This window comes from Rhinoraja longicauda, chromosome 18 (genome assembly GCF_053455715.1).
Source record: "Rhinoraja longicauda isolate Sanriku21f chromosome 18, sRhiLon1.1, whole genome shotgun sequence".
In the NCBI taxonomy this organism is placed as follows: Eukaryota; Metazoa; Chordata; class Chondrichthyes; order Rajiformes; family Arhynchobatidae; genus Rhinoraja; species Rhinoraja longicauda.
Window position 1 is genome coordinate 25,030,896 of NC_135970.1, and position 21,629 is coordinate 25,052,524.

At 43.1% G+C, this 21,629-nt stretch overlaps 1 protein-coding gene across 6 annotated transcripts in view; it reads right to left on the bottom strand.

Annotated features, from left to right (window-relative positions):
• The window catches only part of caprin1b (cell cycle associated protein 1b), a 99,283-nt gene that overhangs the window by 54,196 nt on the left and 23,458 nt on the right, over window positions 1-21,629 (bottom strand). For 5 of the 6 annotated variants that reach the window (XM_078415319.1, XM_078415314.1, XM_078415316.1 and 2 more), the window contains exon 2: window positions 1,446-1,508. In XM_078415319.1, coding sequence (XP_078271445.1) covers window positions 1,446-1,508 — 63 coding nt within the window. Of the gene's footprint in view, window positions 1-1,445; window positions 1,509-15,695; window positions 16,054-21,629 lie in introns of those variants that run through there. The other variant, XM_078415315.1, reaches the window with a different exon arrangement.

Sequence of the window (21,629 nt, forward strand, 5' to 3'; positions counted from 1 at the left end):
CAAGCAGTGACTAATAGGGTGCCGCAAGGCTCAGTGCTGGGACCCCAGTTATTTACAATATATATTAATGATTTAGACGAGGGAATTAAATGTAATAACTCCAAGTTTGTGGATGACACAAAGCTGGGTGGCAGTGTGAGCTGCGAGGAGGATGCTATAAGGCTGCAGAGTAACTTGGATAGGTTGAGTGAGTGGGCAGATGCATGGTAGATGCAGTATGTGGATAAAAGTGAGGTTATCTACTTTGGTGGCAAGAACAAGGCGACAGATTATTATCCAAATGGTATCAGGTTAGGAAAAGGGGTGGTGCAACGAGACCTGGGTGTCCTTGTACATCAGTCATTGAAAGTAAGCATGGAGGTACAGCAAATGGCATGTTGGCCTTCATAGCAAGAGGATTTGAGTATAGGAGCAAGGAGGTCCTACTGCAGTTGTACAGGGCCCTGGTGAGACCTCACCTGGAGTATTGTGTGCAGTTTTGGTCTCCTAATTTGAAGAAGGACATTCTTGCTATTGAGGGAGTGACATACGAAAGAATGGATCGACTGGGCTTTTACTCACTGGAATTTAGATGGATGAGAGGGAATCTTATAGAAACATGAGGATTGGACAGGGTAGATGCAGGAAAAATGTACCCGATATTGGGAGAGTCCAGAACCAGGGGTCACAGTTTAAGAATAAGGGATAGGCCATTTAGGACTGAGATGAGGAAAAGCTTTTTCACCCAGAGAGTTGTGAATCTGTGGAATTCTCTGCCACAGAAGGAAGTCGAGGCCAACTGACTGGATGTTTTCAAGAGAGAGTTAGATATAGCTCTTAGGGCTAACGGAATCAAGGGATATGGAGATAAAGCAGGAACAGGGTACTGATTTTGGACGATCAGCCATGATCATATTGAATGGTGGTGCTGGTTCGAAGGGCCGAATGGCCTACTCCTGCACCTATTTTCTGTTTCTCTATGGTCCTATTTCAACTAATTTTATAACTTGCCATTTATGAAATATCAAGGTTAGTTTAATTTTGAATTTCACATTAGTTCTATGTTGTTCTACTTTCTCATCCACTCCTTTATACCAACAGATCTTCCAAATTCAGGACGGACAATAGGAAGCTCTTGCAGTATAAAAAGGAAACAGTTAGCAAGTCTTCAAAAAGTGTAAAAATGCACAAAGTTTTCCTTAAGCTTTGCATGCTTAAAATAAGCTTTTAAAAACAAAGCCTCATTGGGCATATAGGACAATTTAATGTCTGTAAAAGATTTCAGCCTGCACATACAGTTTACCCAATCTCAAGCATGAAACTTCTATATAATCTTCCCTTGAATTTCATTAGCAAAATACGGGTCTGGAGAAAGGCAGATATTGCAAAAAAAAGATGCTGTCTCCTAAAAATGACGTTCAGTTTTTACATTTGCAGGATTTTTTTAAATGTCAATGTCTACTCACCAGTTGGTCTTGGTTAAGTACTTCTCCTTTGTCAAGTCTTTCTTGGTAGTCATCCAGTTTGCCCTTTAATAAAAATGAATTTCTCAATAAAAATCCTGAAAATATGTCAGCGCAGCAAATAAGCAGTCTTCACAATACAATGACTAGAAAACAAAAAGTTGTCTAGATTGTTCGTCATTTCAAGTCATTGGACAATATCTCTTTATCCCCCACCTTTCTTAGATTATAATATGTGCCACAACTCAATCCGAAAAAGCCCAGAATACTGGCTTCACATTCAGTTTGCATTCAGATGCTTAATCCATTACAAACTGTAACAGTTAATTTAACTTGTATGCACAATGCAATCTCTGAAGAGCATAAGGAATCTTATAAAATCTGGCAGTGTAGAGCATGAAAATGAACAAAAGTGTGCCTTTTGAAAATTTATAAGCTAAAACTGGCTGGATTAGGGGCCTTGACACCCACACTCAGTTGTACTGGATGTGAATGATCTATGTCATAGTCATACAGCACGGACAAGCCCTTCGGCCCAACTTGCACATGCCGACCCAGATGCCTCATCCACACTGTTGCCACCTGCCCGCATTTGGCCCATATCCCTCTAAACCTTTCTCATCCATGTACCTGTCAATGGCTTTTAAATGGTGCATGTCACAACTACTCCTCTGACCTAAAAAGGCTTAGGAGGTGCAGCAATGTCCAAACTACAAGATCTTAGACAACATAATGCAGACGCCTACACAAAGAGAAATCTACGAAAGAATAACTTTTTACTAAACTGTTATTAAAATATTTATTGTTTTTATGTTAAAAGCACAAAAGGTTAGAAAAATAACCTAATAGGTTTATTGTCACATAGATCGAGGTTCAGTGAAAAACTTTTTTGCAGGTCCACATGTTATACATATATCTGCACGAGTTGTGGGGGAGGGTGTTTTGCATCCTATCCAAACATATATACACATATCATAGTATACCAAACATAGATACAATCAAAGGTAGACACAAAATGCTGGAGGAATTCCTTCTCTCCAGAGATGCTGCCTGACCCGCTGAGTTACTCCAGCATTTTGTGTCTACCTTCAATTTAAACCAGCATCTGCAGTTTTCCTTCCTATAGATGCAATCATCAGTTCAAACTTAGGTATAATAAGTCGAGCAAAGGGGAAGATGCAGAGTGTACAATACAGCTCTCAGCATTGTAGCGCATCAGTTCCAGAGACAAAGTCCAATGTTCACAATGAGGAAGAGGAGAACCAGACCGTGCCCTAGCTCACGGGATGAACGTTCAGAATGCAACCTTGCGGGACACTGGTGATGCAAGTTATTGTGGAGTTGTCACTTCTCACTGAGTGAAGTCTATGGGTCAGAAAGTAGAGAATCCAGTGGCACTGGGGGGGGGGGGAGGGGGGAGTTGATTCCTAGTCGCAGTGATTTCATTGGATTATGGTATTGAAGACAAAGCTAGAGTCGATAAATAGGAGTCTAACGTAGGAGTCCTTGTTGTCTGGGTGTTCCAGAGATATGTTTAATGCCATGGAGATAGCATATGCTTTTGTGCAATGGATTAAGGCTAAGGCATACCACCTTGCTTTTCTTCGGCACCAGATAGCGGTCTCTTTGAAGCAGGTGAGGACCTCAGAAAGGAGTAGTAGGTTATAGATGTCTGTGAATTCCTCTGCCAGCTGCTCTATAGCCAGTGACTCCATCTTGATTAGTTACATTCTGCAGTTTCACTCTCAGGAAAGACGATCTTTCACCTGCTTCAGTAACCATTGGTACAGGCGTACCCAAAACTGGCATGGCGGGTGGCATTGCATCACTGACTTTCTGTTCAAAGCAGACGTAGATGCAGAGTTCATCAGGTCAGGGCCCATTGTTGCCAGCGATACTGCCTGCCTTTGCTATGTAGCCCATTATAACATGCAAGCCTTGGCACAAACTACACATATCCTTGTCATTGCCTCGAGACTATTTAGCGTGGAATTCCTTCGGCATTATGAAGAAAGCTAGACTTCCTTATTAAAATTAATAGTATTTGGAAAAAATTCTGAAAATCTTTTCTAATGGGACAAAAATTATAAAAAGATTCAGCAGTTGAAAAAATGGGTAACACAAGGCATTGAGAGTCATCAGAAGCAGAGTTTTACTCATTCTACAATTTCAGGCTTCATGCCTAGGAATTTACTCCATTCTTTTAAATTATTTTCAAGACATCATACAACAGTGGTTCAGGGGGAAAGAATAAGAGATTGTGTTAAGAGCAGCATTAAATATATGCAAAACTGAGGTGAGGCTACACAGAATGTCAGGACAGGAACCGCAAAGAAAAGAAAGGGATGAGTAAGTCGAGATAGTGGAAATAAAACCATCAGATAGGCACCTCACTAAAAGCAAGATGTTTAAGTTTTCCTACAGCAATTTAAAATATATCCTGTGGAAGAATGGGTAAGAGAAGGAACTAGAAGCAAGTTACAAGTACCACCTCACGGCTTTTTCACTGAATCTCAAGGAGGAAATTGTGGCTAGAAAAATAATACTACCACCGGTCAATCCAGTCAAAGTGAGAAAGTAGCACATCAGATTGCACCTATATTTAATTCTCCCAACCGTTTCCAAAATCCACCTGCAATGCAAGGCAAATCTTACTTCAAACGAAGTAATGTTTTTTTTTTTTTTTTTTTTTTTAAATCGATTTTCAGACTGAAATTAAGCGCCAAGCACTGATCTAAGCAGTATCCCATCTGGTATCCCATCTGTGATGGCCTGCTTGCCTGGAAATTATCCTTTTAATCCTATCTACTAAATTTGCAGACGGCATTAAAATCGGTGCTTTTAGACAATGAAGATAAATATCAAGAATTACTGGGTCCCAACCCGAAACATCGTCTATTCTTTCCCTCCAAATATGCTGCCTGACCAGCTGTGTTTTTGACTGGCAATTTAGTTGGGGTTTTTTTGCTCCAAAATTACAACATGATTGGCTGGGCAATTTGGCCAAGGAATGGCAAATGGAGTTTAATTCAGCTAAGTGCAAGGTGTTGCATTTGGGAAGTCTAACCAGGCCAGAATTTTCCAGTGAATGGTGGGGTCATGGAGGGAGGGGTGTTGTAGAGAACACAGATCTAGGAGTGCAAGTATATAGTTCCCTGAAAGTGGCATCAAAGGTGGACATGATGGTGAAGGTGGCTTTCGGCATGTGGCATTCAGGGAATTGACCATAGATGTTGGGACATTATGTGGCAGTTGTTCAAGTTGCTGGTGAGGCTACCCTTGGAGCAATATGTTCAGTTTTGATCATCCTATAGAAAAGATGCCATTAAGCTGGAAAGAGTGCAGAACAATTTCACGTAAAATCTACATGCAGAAATTACTTACTGACAAAGTCTGTCAAAAGCTATATTGAAAGTAAATTGGCCAACACCACTGCAACCACATATTCAGTACGGCTAATTTTAACAAGCTTGACAACAGAAAATATGTGTAAGAAAGAACTGCAGATGCTGGTTTAAATCGAAGGTAGACACAAAATGCTGGAGTAACTCAGGCAGCATCTCTGGAGAGAAGGAATGGGTGACCTTTCGGGTCGACTCTTCTTCAGACTGATGTCAGGGGAGTGGGCAGGACATTGATAGAATGTAGTCAGAGACAGTAAAACCGGTGGGAGAACTGGGAAAGGGAAGGGGACGGAGAGAGAGGGAAAGCAAGGGCTACTTGAAGTTAGAGAAGTCAATGTTCATGCCGCTGGGGTGCAAGCTACCCAAGCAAAATAAGAGGTGCTGTTCCTCCAATTTGCGCTGGGCCCTCACTCTGACAAAGGAGGAGACCCAGGACAGAAAGGTCAGATTGGGAATGGGAGAGGGAATTAAAGTGCTGAGCAACCGGGAGATCAGGTAGGTTAAGACGGACTGAGCAGAGGTGTTCAGTGAGACGATCGCTGAGCCTGCGCTTGGTTTCGCTGATATACAGAAAATATGTTCTTACTCAAGGGAGAGTGTGGGCCAGGAACAAGAAAAATATGCATGAGATTCAGAGTATCTGGTATATCTTACTAACAAGTAATAGCCAATTTCCATTTGTAAAGAGCAGAGCCACTTGACATAAACGAAATTCAGACGCAATCCAGCCTGTTTCTTTCCCAGTCTGTCCCTCAAAAGAATGTAAATGACTCATGCCAATTGTGAGCCTATTGTTGTATAATGAGAATAAAAACGCAGAGTATCCAAGATATAAAATAAGAAATTGCTTTTAGCTGGTAGACAGTATACGTAAAATGAGAAAGAATTAACTTTTGTGTTGAGATGGGATATCGTTGGTGGGGAGAGCAGAACAGACGCAGAGCGATGCAAACAGATCCTTTGAAATACTAAGATGGGGAGGGGAATAGATGGGGTCCGGTGGTAATATATTCCTGGAGATGTAGGAGGCCAGTGAGATGCAAGGTGAGGATTGCAGGAATTCTCTAACCAGGAAAAGAGGGCTTTTCTTCCCAGTTTAGAATGCATGCAGAGAAGATAGAAGGGGAGTTGAAAGACTTGGTTCATTATGGGTGAGGAAGCATGACATTTCAGCTGCTCCTGTTCCTCGTCAATCAATTAGACAATAGACAAAAGGTGCAGGAGGAGGTCATTCGGCCCTTCGAGCCAGCACTGCCATTCAATGCGATCATGGCTGATCATTCTCAATCAGTACCCCGTTCCTGCCTTCTCCCCATACCCCCTGACTCCGCTATCCTTAAGAGCTCTATCTAGCTCTCTCTTGAATGCATTCAGAGAATTGGCCTCCACTGCCTTCTGAGGCAGAGAATTCCACAGATTTACAACTCTCTGACTGAAAAAGTTTTTCCTCATCTCAGTTCTAAATGGCCTACCCCTTATTCGTAAATTGTGGCCCCTTGTTCTGGACTCCCCCAACATTGGGAACATGTTTCCTGCCTCTAACGTGTCCAACCCCTTAATAATCTTATACCTTTCGATAAGATCTCCTCTTATCCTTCTAAATTCCAGTGTATACAAGCCTAGTCGCTCCAGTCTTTCAACATATGGCAGTCCCGCCATTCCGGGAATTAACCTAGTAAACCTACGCTGCACGCCCTCAATAGCAAGAATATCCTTCCTCAAATTTGGAGACCAAAACTGCACACAGTACTCCAGGTGCGGTCTCACTAGGGCCCTGTACAACTGCAGAAGGACCTCTTTGCTCCTATACTCAACTCCTCTTGTTATGAAGGCCAACATTCCATTGGCTTTCTTCACTGCCTGCTGTACCTGCATGCTTTTTTTCAGTGACTGATGCACTAGGACACCCAGATCTCGTTGTACGTCCCCTTTTCCTAACTTAACTTCCAATTAATCAACAATAAAAGAAAAGGAGGAATAAGAAAACAGAGTGTAATCTTATCAGATGGCGCGAAGGGACAAGGTGAAGGCAGGAAGGGATATAGTATAGCCAGGAGAGCTGTTGGAGCTTGTAGGATTGTAATTACTATTTGTGGCTTGTTTATCTTCTGTGAGAAAGATCAAGAAGGGGAAGAATCAGATATGTCCAGCAAGTAGGCGAGAACAGGATGGAAATTCGAAGCACGGGTCCACCACTGATATTCCATCGCCCTTGGTTCCAGAGCATTTCTTGATTATTCATTTTGCCAGACCCAGAGGTTATGGCCTTGGGGAGCCGAGATACCGGGCTGCAGAGTCGGCCATGGGAACGGATCTGTCGGCACTAGCCGGGTCATAGTTCCAGAGCCCCAACCGCAATCAGCGAGGAAGTCCAGATGAGATTGAGTAGGAAAATAACTGCAGATGCTGGTACAAATCGAAGGTATCACAAAATGATGGAGTAACTCAGCAGGTCAGGCAGCATCTTGGAGAGAAAGAATGGGTGATGTTTCGGGTCGAGACCCTTTTTCAGACTGATGTCAGGGGGGACAGGACAAAGAAAGGATATAGGTGGAGACAGGGAGTCAGTGGGAGAACTGGGAAGGGGAGGGGAAGAGAGGGACAGAGGAACTATCTAAAGTTAGAGAAGTCAATGTTCATACCGCTGGGCTGTAAGCTGCCCAAGTGAAATATGAGGTGCTTTTCCTCCAATTTCCGGTTGGCCTCACTATGACACTGGAGGAGGCGCATGACAGAAAGATCATACTGGGAGTGGGAGGGGGAGTTGAAGTGCTCAGCCACCAGAGATCAGGTTGGTTAAGGCGGACTGTGCGGAGGAGTTGAGCGAAACGATCGCCTAGGCTGCGTTTGGTCTCGCCGATGTAGCGAAGTTGACATCTGGAATAGGTTGGAGGAGGTGCAGGTGAACCTCTGTCTCACCTGAAAAGACTGGGTATGGATGGAGTTGAGGGGGAGGTAAAAGGACAGGTGTTGCATCTCCTGCAGTTGCAGGGGAAAGTGCCTGGTGGTTTGGGTAGGAAGGGACGGGTGGACCAGGGAGTTACGATGGGAACGGTCTCTGTGGAATGCAGAAAGGGGAGGAGATGGGAAGATGTGGCCAGTAGTGGGATCCCGTTGGAGGTGACGGAAATGTTGGAGGATAATTTGTTGGATACGCTGGCTGATGGGGTGGAAGGTGAGGACAAGGGGAATTCTGTCCTTGTTACGAATGGGGGGAGGGGGAGCAAGAGTGGAGATGTGGGATATAGAGGAGGCCCTAGTGAGAGTCTCATCTACAATGGAAGAGGGGAAGCCCCGTTTCCTAAAGAATAAGGACATCTCTGATGCCCTAGTGTGAAACAACTTATCCTGGGCGCAGATGCGGCGTAGACGGAGGAATTGGGAGTAGGGGACATGAACAGGCAGAAACAATGGGTCTGCCAGGACAGTTCTGTTAATGGATTTTCGGGAGAAGGTAAAATCGGGCCATGCGGGGCTGGGGAACAATAAGGTTGGAGGCATTAGTGGGCAGAGCGCCGGAATTGGTGAGATCAGTGATAGTGTTGGTGATTAAGGTCAGGTGTTCGCCGGTGGTCCAAGGATAAGTAGGAGGTGTCTGAGAGTTGTCGTCTGGCCTCGGTCCGGATTGAGATCAGCAGCTTCACCTAGCCTAGGCGCCCTAGGGGAGGAGCTTCACGGTGAATAGTAGGGCCCTGGGGAGTGTTGTAGAGATAGGGATCTAGACGTGCAGGTACAATTCCTTGAAAATGACGTCACAGGTAGATGGGGTGGTCGGCAGCTTTCGGAACATAGGCCTTCCTCAGACGGGGTATTGAGCATGAAAATTGGGATGTTACATTACAGTTGTACAAGAGGTCACATTTTGAATATATTCAGTTTTGATCACCCTGTTATAGGAAGGATTTAGTCAAACTGGAAATAGTGCAGAGAAGATTTACAAGGATGTTGTCAGGATTTGAGGCCCTAAGCTATAGGGATAGGTTGGACAGGCTATAGGACTTTATTCCTTAGAGAGCAGGAGGATGAGTGTTCTTAAGATCATGAGAGAAATAAATAGGGTGAATGCAGACCAGGAGAATCAAGAACCAGAGGATATAGGTTTAAGATGGGCCTGTTTCCATGTTGTACAACTATAAAAACACTTATTAAATTCAATTGAACCGACTGCACTAAATAGTAAATGCTGCAAACACAGATTACAAACATGGTTTATCTGCATCCATTTCAACTATAAAATCACCCACCAAAACTAGTTTTCATTCACTCACTTGAAATATTACGTTCAATAATGCGGATTATAACAAAAAATTGGGCACATTTGAAATAAAGTAAAACTCGACAAAGATTATTAACCTAAATTATAACACACATCTGCATGACTGGATGATGTGCGATAAAACCCTTTCCTTACCAAATCAGAAAAGTGTGGGTGACAGTGCAATAATGTATGTTTGAACATCAAAATAAAGTGGGATTTTTTTACTCCAAACGTGTCTTAAAAACAGAAAAAAAATAACAATAGAATATTGATTTGCTACAATTGAAACAAAAAGGCATTCACAGAAACAGAAGAATATTCAAATAAAACTTTAAACACCTGAATCAAAAAGGATGCTGTTATAAATTCAGTCAAGTCACCTCTACGAAGAGCAAGTTAATACTTCAGATCTGAGTGTTGGCACTATTTGTTTTAAATTTCCACAAAAATGTTAAACCAGGGCTTGCCCTAAGATTGACTCATGAAGAATGAAGCCAATGGTGGCCTAAACGCTTCCTAACACCTGGTGATCCATTGGGTAGTCTGTATTAAATATTTAAGATTGGAATAGAAGCAGATCTGTTTTGTAATAGCAAGTTTGGGGTTTTCGCATTCCTCAAAATATCAACCACTTGTGGCACATCAGCAAAAAACTGCACATAAATTAATGAGTAAATAAAAAAGGCCCATATTAACATCAACTGGTTTTGAGCATACATACCCATCAAAGCCTCTAAATATTCAATCATTTAATTGTACAATTAAACTTAAATCATTAGTTAGATATAACTGTACAGATAAGATCGTACATATTTTTTTCGCCACAGATTTCAACACACGTCCACCACCGATTTTTCAACAACTGATGGTTCCTCCTTTCATCTGCACTTGAACTATATCCCAAAAGTCAAGCTGAAAATGTGGCACCTTGGCCGGGTAAAGCGGCCGATCTCGCCCTCACGCGACTTCTGCGCTAATCGGCAGGTCGAATTTGTCCCGTGGCCGGGAATCTAGAACTCTGGGTCGGCCGGAGCCAGCAGACCCGTTCCCATAGCCAACATCCAAGTCCGACTTTGCGTGCTGGTATCTCGGACCTTCGGTGGCCTGCCTAGACAGATAATTCCAGTACCGTTGGACTTTTCTCGGAGGCCATGACTTGTTAGTCCAGCAAAACAGACAATCCAGAGAAGCTTTGGAACCAAGGGTGGTCGGACCTGTGTCAATTTTAATTGAATGCAATTTTTTTACAGCTCCAATATTAATGCAAGCAATCCACTGGTTTTAATTTAAAATAAGATTGAGATTCTGATGTTTTGCTGGGGGGGAAAAAAGGTTGAATTGTGAAATTTATTGGAAAACTTCAACTTCTTGTGCAATCTACAAGGAGGCCTTAAGACAAAAAGCTTTACAGAAAAGTGCGTTCATGCGTTGTTATATGAGGAATTTGCACATAACAAATTACTATACTTGCAGATGAAACACAATACTGCTATTGTACACTAGTTAATCACAGGCTTCAACATTATGCTTACGTTTTTTTTAAATTCAGCAGGTCAGCATACAATCACATGCAAAGTTCACAGTTTGGGTTCTCCTGAACCCACTATTCATTCATTCGATTGGACCAAGCCTTCATGTCATATCTCCACTTCAATTTGTTGGATTCCCAACACCCAGTCAGAATCATCAAAATAACAGCTCAGCAACTGGTGTTCATTGTCATGTGCATGTAAAAGGCAATGTGAGCAGTTAAATACAATGCAAAATTAACTGCTCCATTGTTAGAACCCTGCAAATTGCACTTTGTTATCTGCCTCACTAATGGCACATGGTTACAATGTTGCTATATTTCCAGGGTGAATCCAAAGCAAGCTTGCAAGACATTTTAGGCCACTAGTTCCATTTTTCCTTGTGCCGTTGCCAGCCCCTTCAAGTCTATGTTGGCTCAGAGGTACGTCATTCCCACAATACATTTCCCTGTAACCTTTTCTTTCGATATTCCACCATTTATCTATACAGCAGGGACAATTATACAATCTGATTACTCAAATCTTGAGAATGTGGAAGGAAACCAGGGACCTAAATAGCGAATTGGATTTAATCACAAAAAGAACGTGAATTCTCTCCACACAGACAGCACCCAAGATCAGGTTTGGATACTGGTTACTATAGCTGCGAGGTTGCAGCTCTGCTAGTCATGCCATTGCAGTTTGATACAGGTCCACAAGCGATTTTCTGGCATTGTTGGTTCCAGAGCCTTTCTGGATTATATGCTTTGCCAGACCAACAATGGTCACGGCTTCCGAGAGGAGTCCAATGGTGTCAGAACGGTCCACCTAGGCAGCAGAGATATCGGCCCGCAAAGTCGGCTCCAGCCGGGAGTTCCAGACCCTCGGCGGCAGGGAGTAACTTTAACTCGCCAATCAGCAATGGGAACAGATATACTGGCTCCGGCCGGGCCAGAGTTCCAGAGCCCCAGCCACAGGGCACAAAATCGACCCGCCGATCAGTGCAGAAGCAAGTCCCGATGACACAATATCAAAAAACCATTTTCATTCTTTGTGATCATTAACTCATCTTTAACCCACACCAGTTTATTATCAATAACTCACCATGCCCGAACCTTGTTGACCAACTTCCTCCTTGAAAACTTATTGAAGTCCAATTACACATTTGCAGGTCCCCCCTATCCATTCTCCTCAAAGAATCCCAGTAAATTAGACAAACATAATTTTCCCTTTTATAAAACTATTCTATTCTTAGAAAGGTACATCAAGGAGAAAACCCCAATTTCTAAGAACTCGCCACAAAACTGCAATTTCAGCAAATCTTCCCCACACTCTGTGGAATGCTATAAAAAAAATTCCAAGCCAGGTACAGAATAATTCTTCATGAAACCTAACCAGAGACCTGGAAGATTCAGCATTATTTCCTTGGTTTTAAACTCCATGCCTGCAAACAAAGTCATATAATTCACTTGCCTTTTCCAAAGCTTCCACAACTTGACTTCTAAGTGAAGAAATTACTATTCCTACCATTTTCAACGCAAAATCCTTCCCATTTTTTCTCCTCACATGCAACTCATCCCACAATCAATGTATCATAAAAACACATACGTCATATACATATGTCTTTACATAAAGACCAAATTTGTGTACAGTGGATCAGATATGGCTTCACTGAAGGCTGTGTGCATCTGCAGAAAGTGCCACTGTACTTAAAGACACAGTAAGAGCAGCAGATGGTTATCAAGGTGGGCTGACAATGGAACTGCTGAACGTACGCAGGTTTGGTAATGAGTCACCGTCAACTGTAGCAGCAAAACATTGAAGAGGTTCGTGCTACACAGCAGCAAAAAACTAAAATGACTGTGTATATCCTCTCAGAGGGAAGGATGAGGTGCCAACTAGGCCAAGCATGTTCCAACCTTTTTACGTTTATCATCATTATAAGTTTACAAGCAATGCATTTGCATCCTCAGTCAAAACTCCAGGGTGGAGGAGACTTTTGGCCCATATCCTGCTCCAGTTTTTCCCTTTCAGAATTAATTCCTCAGACCATTTGATTCTGTCCCTCGCCATTGGATCCTCATTTTCCCTATCTGCACTATTTTGTTTCTTTTGTTGAAACAAAAATCATAAATCCTAGTCATTCCTCATTCCTTGAAAATTTCCTCCTGTCCAACTATCAAAAGGATCATTTTTATACACTTTCCAATTTTATAGATGTTGATGTTTCTTTACTTCTTGCTCATTTAATTTCTTTTAATTATTTTGTTTTTTTGGCAGTATATAGAGCGCGGAAACAGGCTCTTCGGCACCGACCAGCGATCCCCGCACATTAACACTATCCGACACACACTAGGGACAATTTTACATTTATACCAAGCCAATTAAGCTACAAACTTATACATCTTTGGAGGAAACTGAAAATCTCGCAAAAAACCCACGCGGTCACGGGTAGAACGTACAAACGCCTTAGACAGCACCCAGGCAGCAACTCTACCGCTGCGCCACGGTGCTGCCCTAAATGGAAATTTGATTTCTTTCCATTCTCTCTCAAAAAGAATCAGATGCATTGTTAGCGCTATAATACCATGGCATGTTGTAAAACCATGTACCTCTTCCCCCCCACCCAGAGCCACTGCAATTGGTCTCCTGTGTACCAAAGCAAGAAAAAGGAACTATAAGTAAGCTCTTTTTCATTAAGCCCTAAGGAAAGACACAAATTTCTGGAGTAACTCAGCAGGCCAGGCAGCAACCCGGGAGAACATGGACAGGTGATGTTTTGAGCCGGGACCCTTCTTCAGATCAGTCTGAAGAAGGGTTCCAACCCAAAACGTCGCCTATCTACATTCTTCAGGAATGCTACCTGACCTGCTGAATTATTCTGGCATACGTGTCTTTCTCTGGTATAAACCAGCATCTGCAGTTCCTTGTTATTACAAGCCCCAAAGAACAGTGATTGGTGAGTTCTGCAGCTGGTTATCATCTGTAATCAAAAGAACATCTTAAACTTAAATATCATTTTTACCATAGAAAGAACTCCCAAAGAACGCTACGACAAATGGCACAAAGTAACACAAAGACAAATTAGTACACCCAATCAATGAGTATGGGGAGGGAGAATGTAGGAAAGACATTGCTGGGGGATAGGGAGAAAATACCAGAGCAGAGAGAACCATATTCCATAAGTCATTTCCAGAAAGGTAGAAACAAAATAGAAAAATGGAATGAAAAAGGTCTGCTTCACAAGCAGAGAAATATTGAGGAATATATCCTATTTTCAGCTACGAGATGAATTATTTACTTTGATACGAAGAATTAAAACAAATTTATTTAGAAAAATGTTAACATTCTGCTAAATATCACTGTAAAGACTTACAAGAGTACTGATGCATAAAACATAGAAAATTAAAATGGGCTGTATGTCAAATGGTGTTTTGGCCTTTATTTCCAAAAAGAAAAAGAAAAACAGAATTTGAAACAAAAAATAAAGAATAGTGAGTACACTCAGGACTCAAGTAGCATTTCATAGAATCATAGAGGAATATAGCACCAAACAGGCCCTTTGGCCCATCGTGTCCTGCCGATCATCAACAACCTAGCTATATTAATCTCATCTACAGTACTTCATTTATAGTCTTTTATGCCTTGGCAATTCAAATGCTCATTCAGCCCTGTCCAATGTCTCTCTGACAATGACCAACATTGTATCCTCCATGGGGGTCAGGCCCTGCAGAAAAGTCTCTCCCATTTTCATTAGTTCTTACCACCTCTAATTGCAGAAACTTGTCTTCTACAAGAATGTGGAAGTGTTGCGGATTATACTGGGGTGGTGAGATTGGCATGGTTCAACAGGCAGTGTATGCATGTTGTAGCATGTAGCATGAGGTTTGCAGGTGTACTAAATTTATTGGGACGAAGTTAAGCAGCCTGATGTGTTTAAGCACTGTAATTATGTGGTGCCATTCATAAAGATTTTTGGCTGGGACTGAGGTGTTGCAAGTTTAGTGGCGATTTTGGCTTCAGAGTCTCTGGCAGAATTCTGGCAGAAAACTGCGACAATTCAATGGCTGCTGGGACCGAAGACAGCTGTACTGACAGCCGTAGTAAGTGCTTGCCTCCTGTACACACCACTTGCACTCCAGAAGGCGCAGCATGGCAACAGTATGGGTCAGGGGTCATGATCTCACCTGCAGTGCAAGGGCCCTGCAGGCATATAAAATTAATCTTGTGTCACAGAACTGATAAGGATAGTCAAGCACTAGGAACGTAAGGATATTTAATTCCTTGAGAACATTCTCCCATTCAACCCAATCATGGCTCATCCACATTTCGACATCCAGTGCTGGAGTAACTCATAAGGTCAGGCAGCATCTATGGAGGACATAGATACGTGATGTTTCAGCTCAGGACCCTTCCTCAGACCCAACCCAAAATGTCATCTATCCAGGTTCTCCAGAGATGCTGCCTGAGGACCTGCTGAATTACTCTGGCACTTTACTTTTGTAAACCAGCACCTGCAATTTAATGCATCTAGTCATAACTTCTACTTACCTTGGATCCGTAATACTTAATAAATGTAATGAACATTTCAATTTCAATTTGAAACTTCAATGAACAAGCCTCGTCAGCTATTAAGGTTTGAGTTCCAGATTTCTATCTTGTGTGAACTGGCATTTCCTGAAATTCATCCTACGTGGAGTGGCATTTATCCAAATCTTGTCCATGCCTTTATTTTCTAAAGCACAAATGATTGAAGAACCTTAAATTGCAGGACATATTTTGCTTGTGCTAAACATGGGACTTTAATCAAGAAAAAATAGAGCAGATTAAATTGAGTTTATCAGGGCAGCATATTCCTTTATTAAATTTTAGGCACCACCTTCGAAATAGTTTCCTGTGAAACGAATATTTGATCTGGAGAGGGAAGGGAGCAAGTTATGCATTCAATTTACAGATTAAATATCAAACCATAAAAAAATGAAATCGCTGTTGCGATATCAGAGTCCCAATTAGACTCGCGTTTATTTTAAATTATGGCCTAAGCCTCCTGCACTGGTTCAACTAGGCCCGTGCTCTCTCTTACCTTCTTCTTCTCCATGTTGCGCACTTTCTTGTCGATGACATTGAGAACTTGCCTGAGCGCTTCGTTCTGCGGGTGTGCCGCCTGCCCCTGTCCGACCTGGAGACTCACCACTGCGGCGGCGGCCTCGGCTCCGACGGCGGAAGCGGATCGGGATTCGGCCGCTTTTGTGGCGGTGGCTGCTGGCATTTTCGCTCCTCTTTTGCGAGTTGAAATTGATGTTTTGTAATTTTTGTTTCTTTTTTTGTGGAGGAGGGGGGGGGGGGGGGGATGTGCTGTGAAACAAGCGCTGGAGAGGAAAAAGTTCCGACTTTTTGTTGAGATAACGTGGAGAAGCGGCCGGAGCTCTCTCCGCGCGACAGCACCCGAGACTGAGGGGCGGGAGCACGCAGCGGGCACGCACTCGCGGCCTCGGCACAGGACCCCGAGGCCCGCCTGCCCGCGCCTCGCCTCGCCTCCATGCCACAAAGCGGCCCCCGACCCACCGGCAGCCACTAACTGTGCATGCAACGCATTTTTTATTTTTTTAAATTTTAAATGCTTGTACAATGGTTGTCTTTATTTAATTGACTGGTGTTTGTTGATGAAATGCAGCAAATATTTCAGGCACTTTTCAGGGCACTGGGTACAAACTAAGAACGGGAAGAGCAACTAAGGAGCGAGCTCGGCACCAGGCCGCGCTGCCACAAGTGAAACCCAGAGAAATCAACCAGCACTTTCTCATGCCGAAGAGAACCAGATTGCACTTCGAGGCAGTTGTACGTTTTAAAAAATAAACATAAGTGAGATTCGTCGTACAATGTGTGGGTCGGCAGACTCTAAAGAAGTCATAGCGAAGAACGCAAGGCGGTTTGAATATTTTATTAGGCGTACAATCAATTCAAAAATACTTTCAATGTGCATACTTGAAGCTCGCAAATTCCTTTGTCGCATACAAACTCGTCTCCAGAAGATGCTTCCAACTGTGCCTCGAACTGTTCAATTAGGTCTTACCAATAGGAATACCAACCATATCAGCGCTCCGTGATAAAACGTGACCATGTTTCAAGGCCTACGTTGAAGCAGCTTTCCTCCTCTCTCTTTTTCCTATCATGTTAAATTGTTCATCTGAAGAGGTAATTGTTCTTCTTTCCAGAGATGCTACCTGACCTGACGAGTATTTCCAGCATTTTCTATTTCAGTCGGTTTTTGTTTTATTTTCAATCTGTTTCAGTGCCCGATGGCTCAAGCCAAATCATAAGATAATTTGCAGAATTAATGTTAAGTGTTACTGTTAATCCTATTAAAATGTTAAATGTATATAATCAAAAACGAGCATTTAATCGTCAGATCTTGACCAGCAGGAAATAAAAAAATTGTGGGTGGTGGAAGTCAAAGTAAAATAGAAATGCTGAAAACAGTTGGGTTAGGCACTGAAGGCTGAACAATTACTGTTTTAGACTAGCAGAAACCATTTTCTGCCCCACAATTATGCCATATTTTACAGTTGAATTCAAATATCTAGGATTATGTTGGTCTCTACTCCTAACAACTACATTTATATGATCGCATTCCAAGTTATTTGGCTTTAGTCACCACTGCAATGAAAAAAAGTAATAATTTCCCCTGTCCCACTCCCCTGGCCATCTCTCAAATGTCCAAACTGCATCCAAACATAAAAAGGAATATCAGCTCAATAAAACAATCAGATAATTTAAATAATTGAACAAAAGTAGACCATATGTGTGGAAAGGAATTACAGATGCTGGTAAATACTGAAGATGGACACAAAGTGCTGTAGTATTTCAGCAGGTCAGACAGCATCTCTGGAGAAAGAGGATGGGTGATGTTTTGGGTCAGGGATCTACTTCAGACACGTATTCAGTCCCTTTCTCATGTCCCTAAAGAGAAACAATGATCCTCCAATGTCAGAAAAGGCAATTTTCAAAAAAAAGCCTCTGGCAAGAATAGAATAACTTATTTGTCATTCAAAACAAGTGTGAACGAAATTTAGTTACCCTGCAGTCACAACACTAAAAAAGCACAAAACACACAACCACATAATTCAACACAAACATTCATCACAGTGATTCTCCTCCAGGCACCGCCACACTGTGATGGAAGGTAAAAGAAAGTCTTTTCTCCTTCCTGCTTCTCACCTGCGGTCATGCAGTCAAAACTGGTGTGTTGAGGCGATCGAGGCTCCCGACTCCAAAGCCCCCGCCGGGAAATCCCGCGGCCGATTTTTTTAAAGCCACGCCGGGTGAAAAGTCTTGCGAACGGTGCATTGATCGAGGCTCCCGACCTTGAAGTCCCCGCCAGGCGATGGAAGATCCCGCGACCAATTCCAAGCCGCGCCGGACGTCGAAAAGCCCCGTGAACGGGCCGACCCAAGGCCCACGGTTCTGGGCAGACGAAGACGCTGCCACTGGAGCCCCCGAAACTCGGTCGCCAACCAGGGACCCGTGAGCTCCCGACGCCACAGTCCACAGGGCCCGCAGCCGAAGCCTCCAAAGTCAGCCAGCTCCACGATGGTAAGTCTGGAGGCCGCCAGCTCCCTGTTGCTAGGCCGCAGGACAAACGGAGATGTGACCCGGAAAAAGGTCGCATCTCCGTTGAAGGAGATTTTTTTAAAAGTTAACCTCAAATTAATCCTCTTTACAAAATGGAGATAGAAGACATTGATTGATTGAAAGATGCAGCATGGAAACAGGCCCTTTGAGCCAATGCCCATGTTTTATCTCACTTTGGCATCCACACCCAACACACCAGGGTTAATTTCACAATTAACCTACAAACCTGTACATCTGTGGTATGTGGGAGGAAACCCACTCGGCCAGAAGGCAAAAATGCAAATTTCACACAAGGTCAAGATTGAACCCGGATGTCTGGCACAATGAGGCAACAGCTCTACCAACTGCCACTTGAGCTGGAGTAACTCAGCAGATCAGATAGCATCTGTGAAGGGAAAAGGACAGGTGATATTTTGTATTGTGATCCTTCTTCAAACTCTTTACAAAGTGTTTGGACACAAATGTCTTGTCATAACCAACACCTTGTTTCATCACAAACACAAAATATGTCATGTCAACACCCCAGCACTAGCAACTATTCGATTTCACTGACCAAGCAAGACTCCCTCCCCATCACTCAAGCCTTGGCTACCATCAATGACCATTAAGCTAACCACCTAATATTCTGCATTGTTATCTCCACCAGCCCAGTTCAAATCAACAGCAATGCCAGAAAGTGTCAAAAACCACATTAACTTTGCTCTTCTCAGACTGAGTCTCACAAACAATCCGATAATTCCTAGCCAACAGGAGCTACTCAGTGTCCACAGAATAGCTGGGGAAGTTTATGAGAAAACATAATTTTCTCCATATGAGAAAACATCAGGTCTGGTTGGACCAGAAGATCCAGGAGCTAATTAAACACAAACACAAAGTGTTCTTGGATTAGAAACTCCATCTCAACTCAAGGGAAAACAAAGCGACCTACAGGCACTGAAGACTATAGTGCGACAGTACATCTGTAACAAAGAACAGAGAGTGGGCTGGAAGAGCCGAATTTCTGCCTTGGGCATTTAGTTGTGGGTGACCATGATGATGCTTAAGAATCCACAAGTCATCATCACTATAATTTGCTGGCCCTTCTGCTCTTTCCACTCTCACCTTTTCTTTAGCTTGCAGATTTTCTGCTGGACCTTGGTCCTTGAGTTCCTTTAAAGGAGTTCCTGTTCCCTCAAAGCATGGTTGAGTTTACAATCCAGGATTGCCCACTATATGGAGTTCATTAGTTTGTGGATCTCCTGGTCATAATCACTATGCTGATCTTGGTTCTTTCTGACAGAGGAGACGAGAGTCACATCCAGGTTCCATTTTTGTGGACCTAACTGATCACGCAGTTCAGACATTGTTGACACACTGCCGTTCCTGTTGACTGGGAGTTTTCAGCTTGTTCGAGTCCCTAAGGTGATATTGTTCAAGTTAAATATGTCAAGGAATTATCAAACAATCAAGGTATTTGAGATCTAGTATTGTGCAATGCAGCAAGCTTATTAATAGTAATAATGTTCCTTGTCAGTGGCTTTTCCTACTTTAAAATATGAAAAATAAATACAGTAAAATTCCTATAATCTGACACCCATGAGACCTTTGGCAGATGTTCTGAACTATTGGATCCGACTCCTCTTAACACCTAAAACACTTGCATTTCACTATTTTAACATTATACACACCATACAGTGGTATAATGGATTTTTCTAGTGAATCCAATGAGTTTAAAGGGAGTGGAAAATATACAAACACTGACCCTGGCTCCAACCACATAGCTCACACACTCAGGTTTGCTGTTGCCTCTTCAATGGTCTTCAGTGCTTGTTGATGTTTTCCCTTGAGGTGTGATGTGCCCCTGCCTCATGCCAAACCATAATAATATTTGCAATGTCTTTGAGGTTGGAACTCCAAGGTGAATAACAAAAGCAGTATTTACAATCAGAAAGATTCCCAGAGCCTCAGCATGAACACTCCTGCTGTGACCCTGGAAGCAGCTGAAGAAGTGTATCTGAATGTTAAAACATTCTAGAAAATTCCACACAAGTAGAAATTGCACAATGACTCAGAGCTGAATATATTACCATGAATTAATGATGATTTACTGTATAGACAACGGTAGAGTCAGGGTCATACAGCACAGACACAGGGTCCTCAGCCCAATTCGCTCATGGCGCCTAAGATGCCTCATCTAAGATAGTCCCATTTGCCTGCGTTTGACCAATATCCCTCTAACCCTTCCTATCTATGAGCCTATCCAAATATCTTTTAAATGTTGTTATTGTGCTTGCCTCAACACTTTCCTCTGGCAACTTGTCCCCTACACCCACTACCTTATGTGCAAAATTTGCCCCTCAGGTTCGGATTAAATCTTTCCCCTCACTATATATCTATAATAGTTCCCGATTCCGCTACCCTGGGGAAAAAAAGGCACTGGGCATTCACTCTCTCTATTCCCCTCATGATTTTATACATCCCTCTACAAGATCACCCCTCGGCCTCCTGTTGCTCCAAGGAATAAAGTCCTGATCTGACCAACCTCATACATATATATAGCTCAGGCCCTCGAGTCCTGGCAACATTCTCATAAACCTTCTCTGCACAGTTTCCAACAATGGCAATTTTCCTACAGAAGGGTTACCAAAACTGAACACAATGCTCCAAATGTAGCTTCACCAACATACTGTCCAACTTTGAACACCGATTTTCCAACATCCTTGGTAGCAGAACCTTTCTGGATTATCCGTTTAACTGAACCAACAACGGTCACATAATAATGAAAAGACAATACACCGCTGCCCCGCTAATAACACTCCTCCCGTATCTCTAAAGCACCATGGAGTGCCAGAAACTTAAATAAAACAAATATAAAATGTAAACGGAATGCGAATAATGACCTGCCGACCCATTCCCAGCTCCCACCGTCTCCTTGGCCATTTAGGGACCTGGCTTCTGACCCCATTCCCAACTTGCAAGATGCACCAGAGCCCTTCTTTACTCACCGCATGGTTGGTGACATGGCTGTTGTTGCGGGTCACGTTGTAGCCCCTGACGACAGCGTTTGCTTCAGGCCCCCGCCACCGACTAACAACGCGTTCAATCACTGTAGGGCTCCCTCCCCTCTCACCTGCTGTCACTTCCAAGGTGGAGTATGTCAGCGACTTCGGGGGAGGAGGAGGCGGCAGCAGTGGGGGGAGGGTGGGGGGGATGGAGAAAAAGGCCGATTGGACAAAGCTACGGGAAAAGCAGGCCATGGCAGTCTTGTGGGAAGCAGACAAAGCGGACAGCAAGAAACAGCAGCAGGTGAGAGGGGAGGAAGCCCCAGAGTCACCGAGCGCGTTAGTTGATGGTGGCGGCACGAAGAAAGCACTGTTCCAAAGGGCTGCAACATGAGCCACAACAA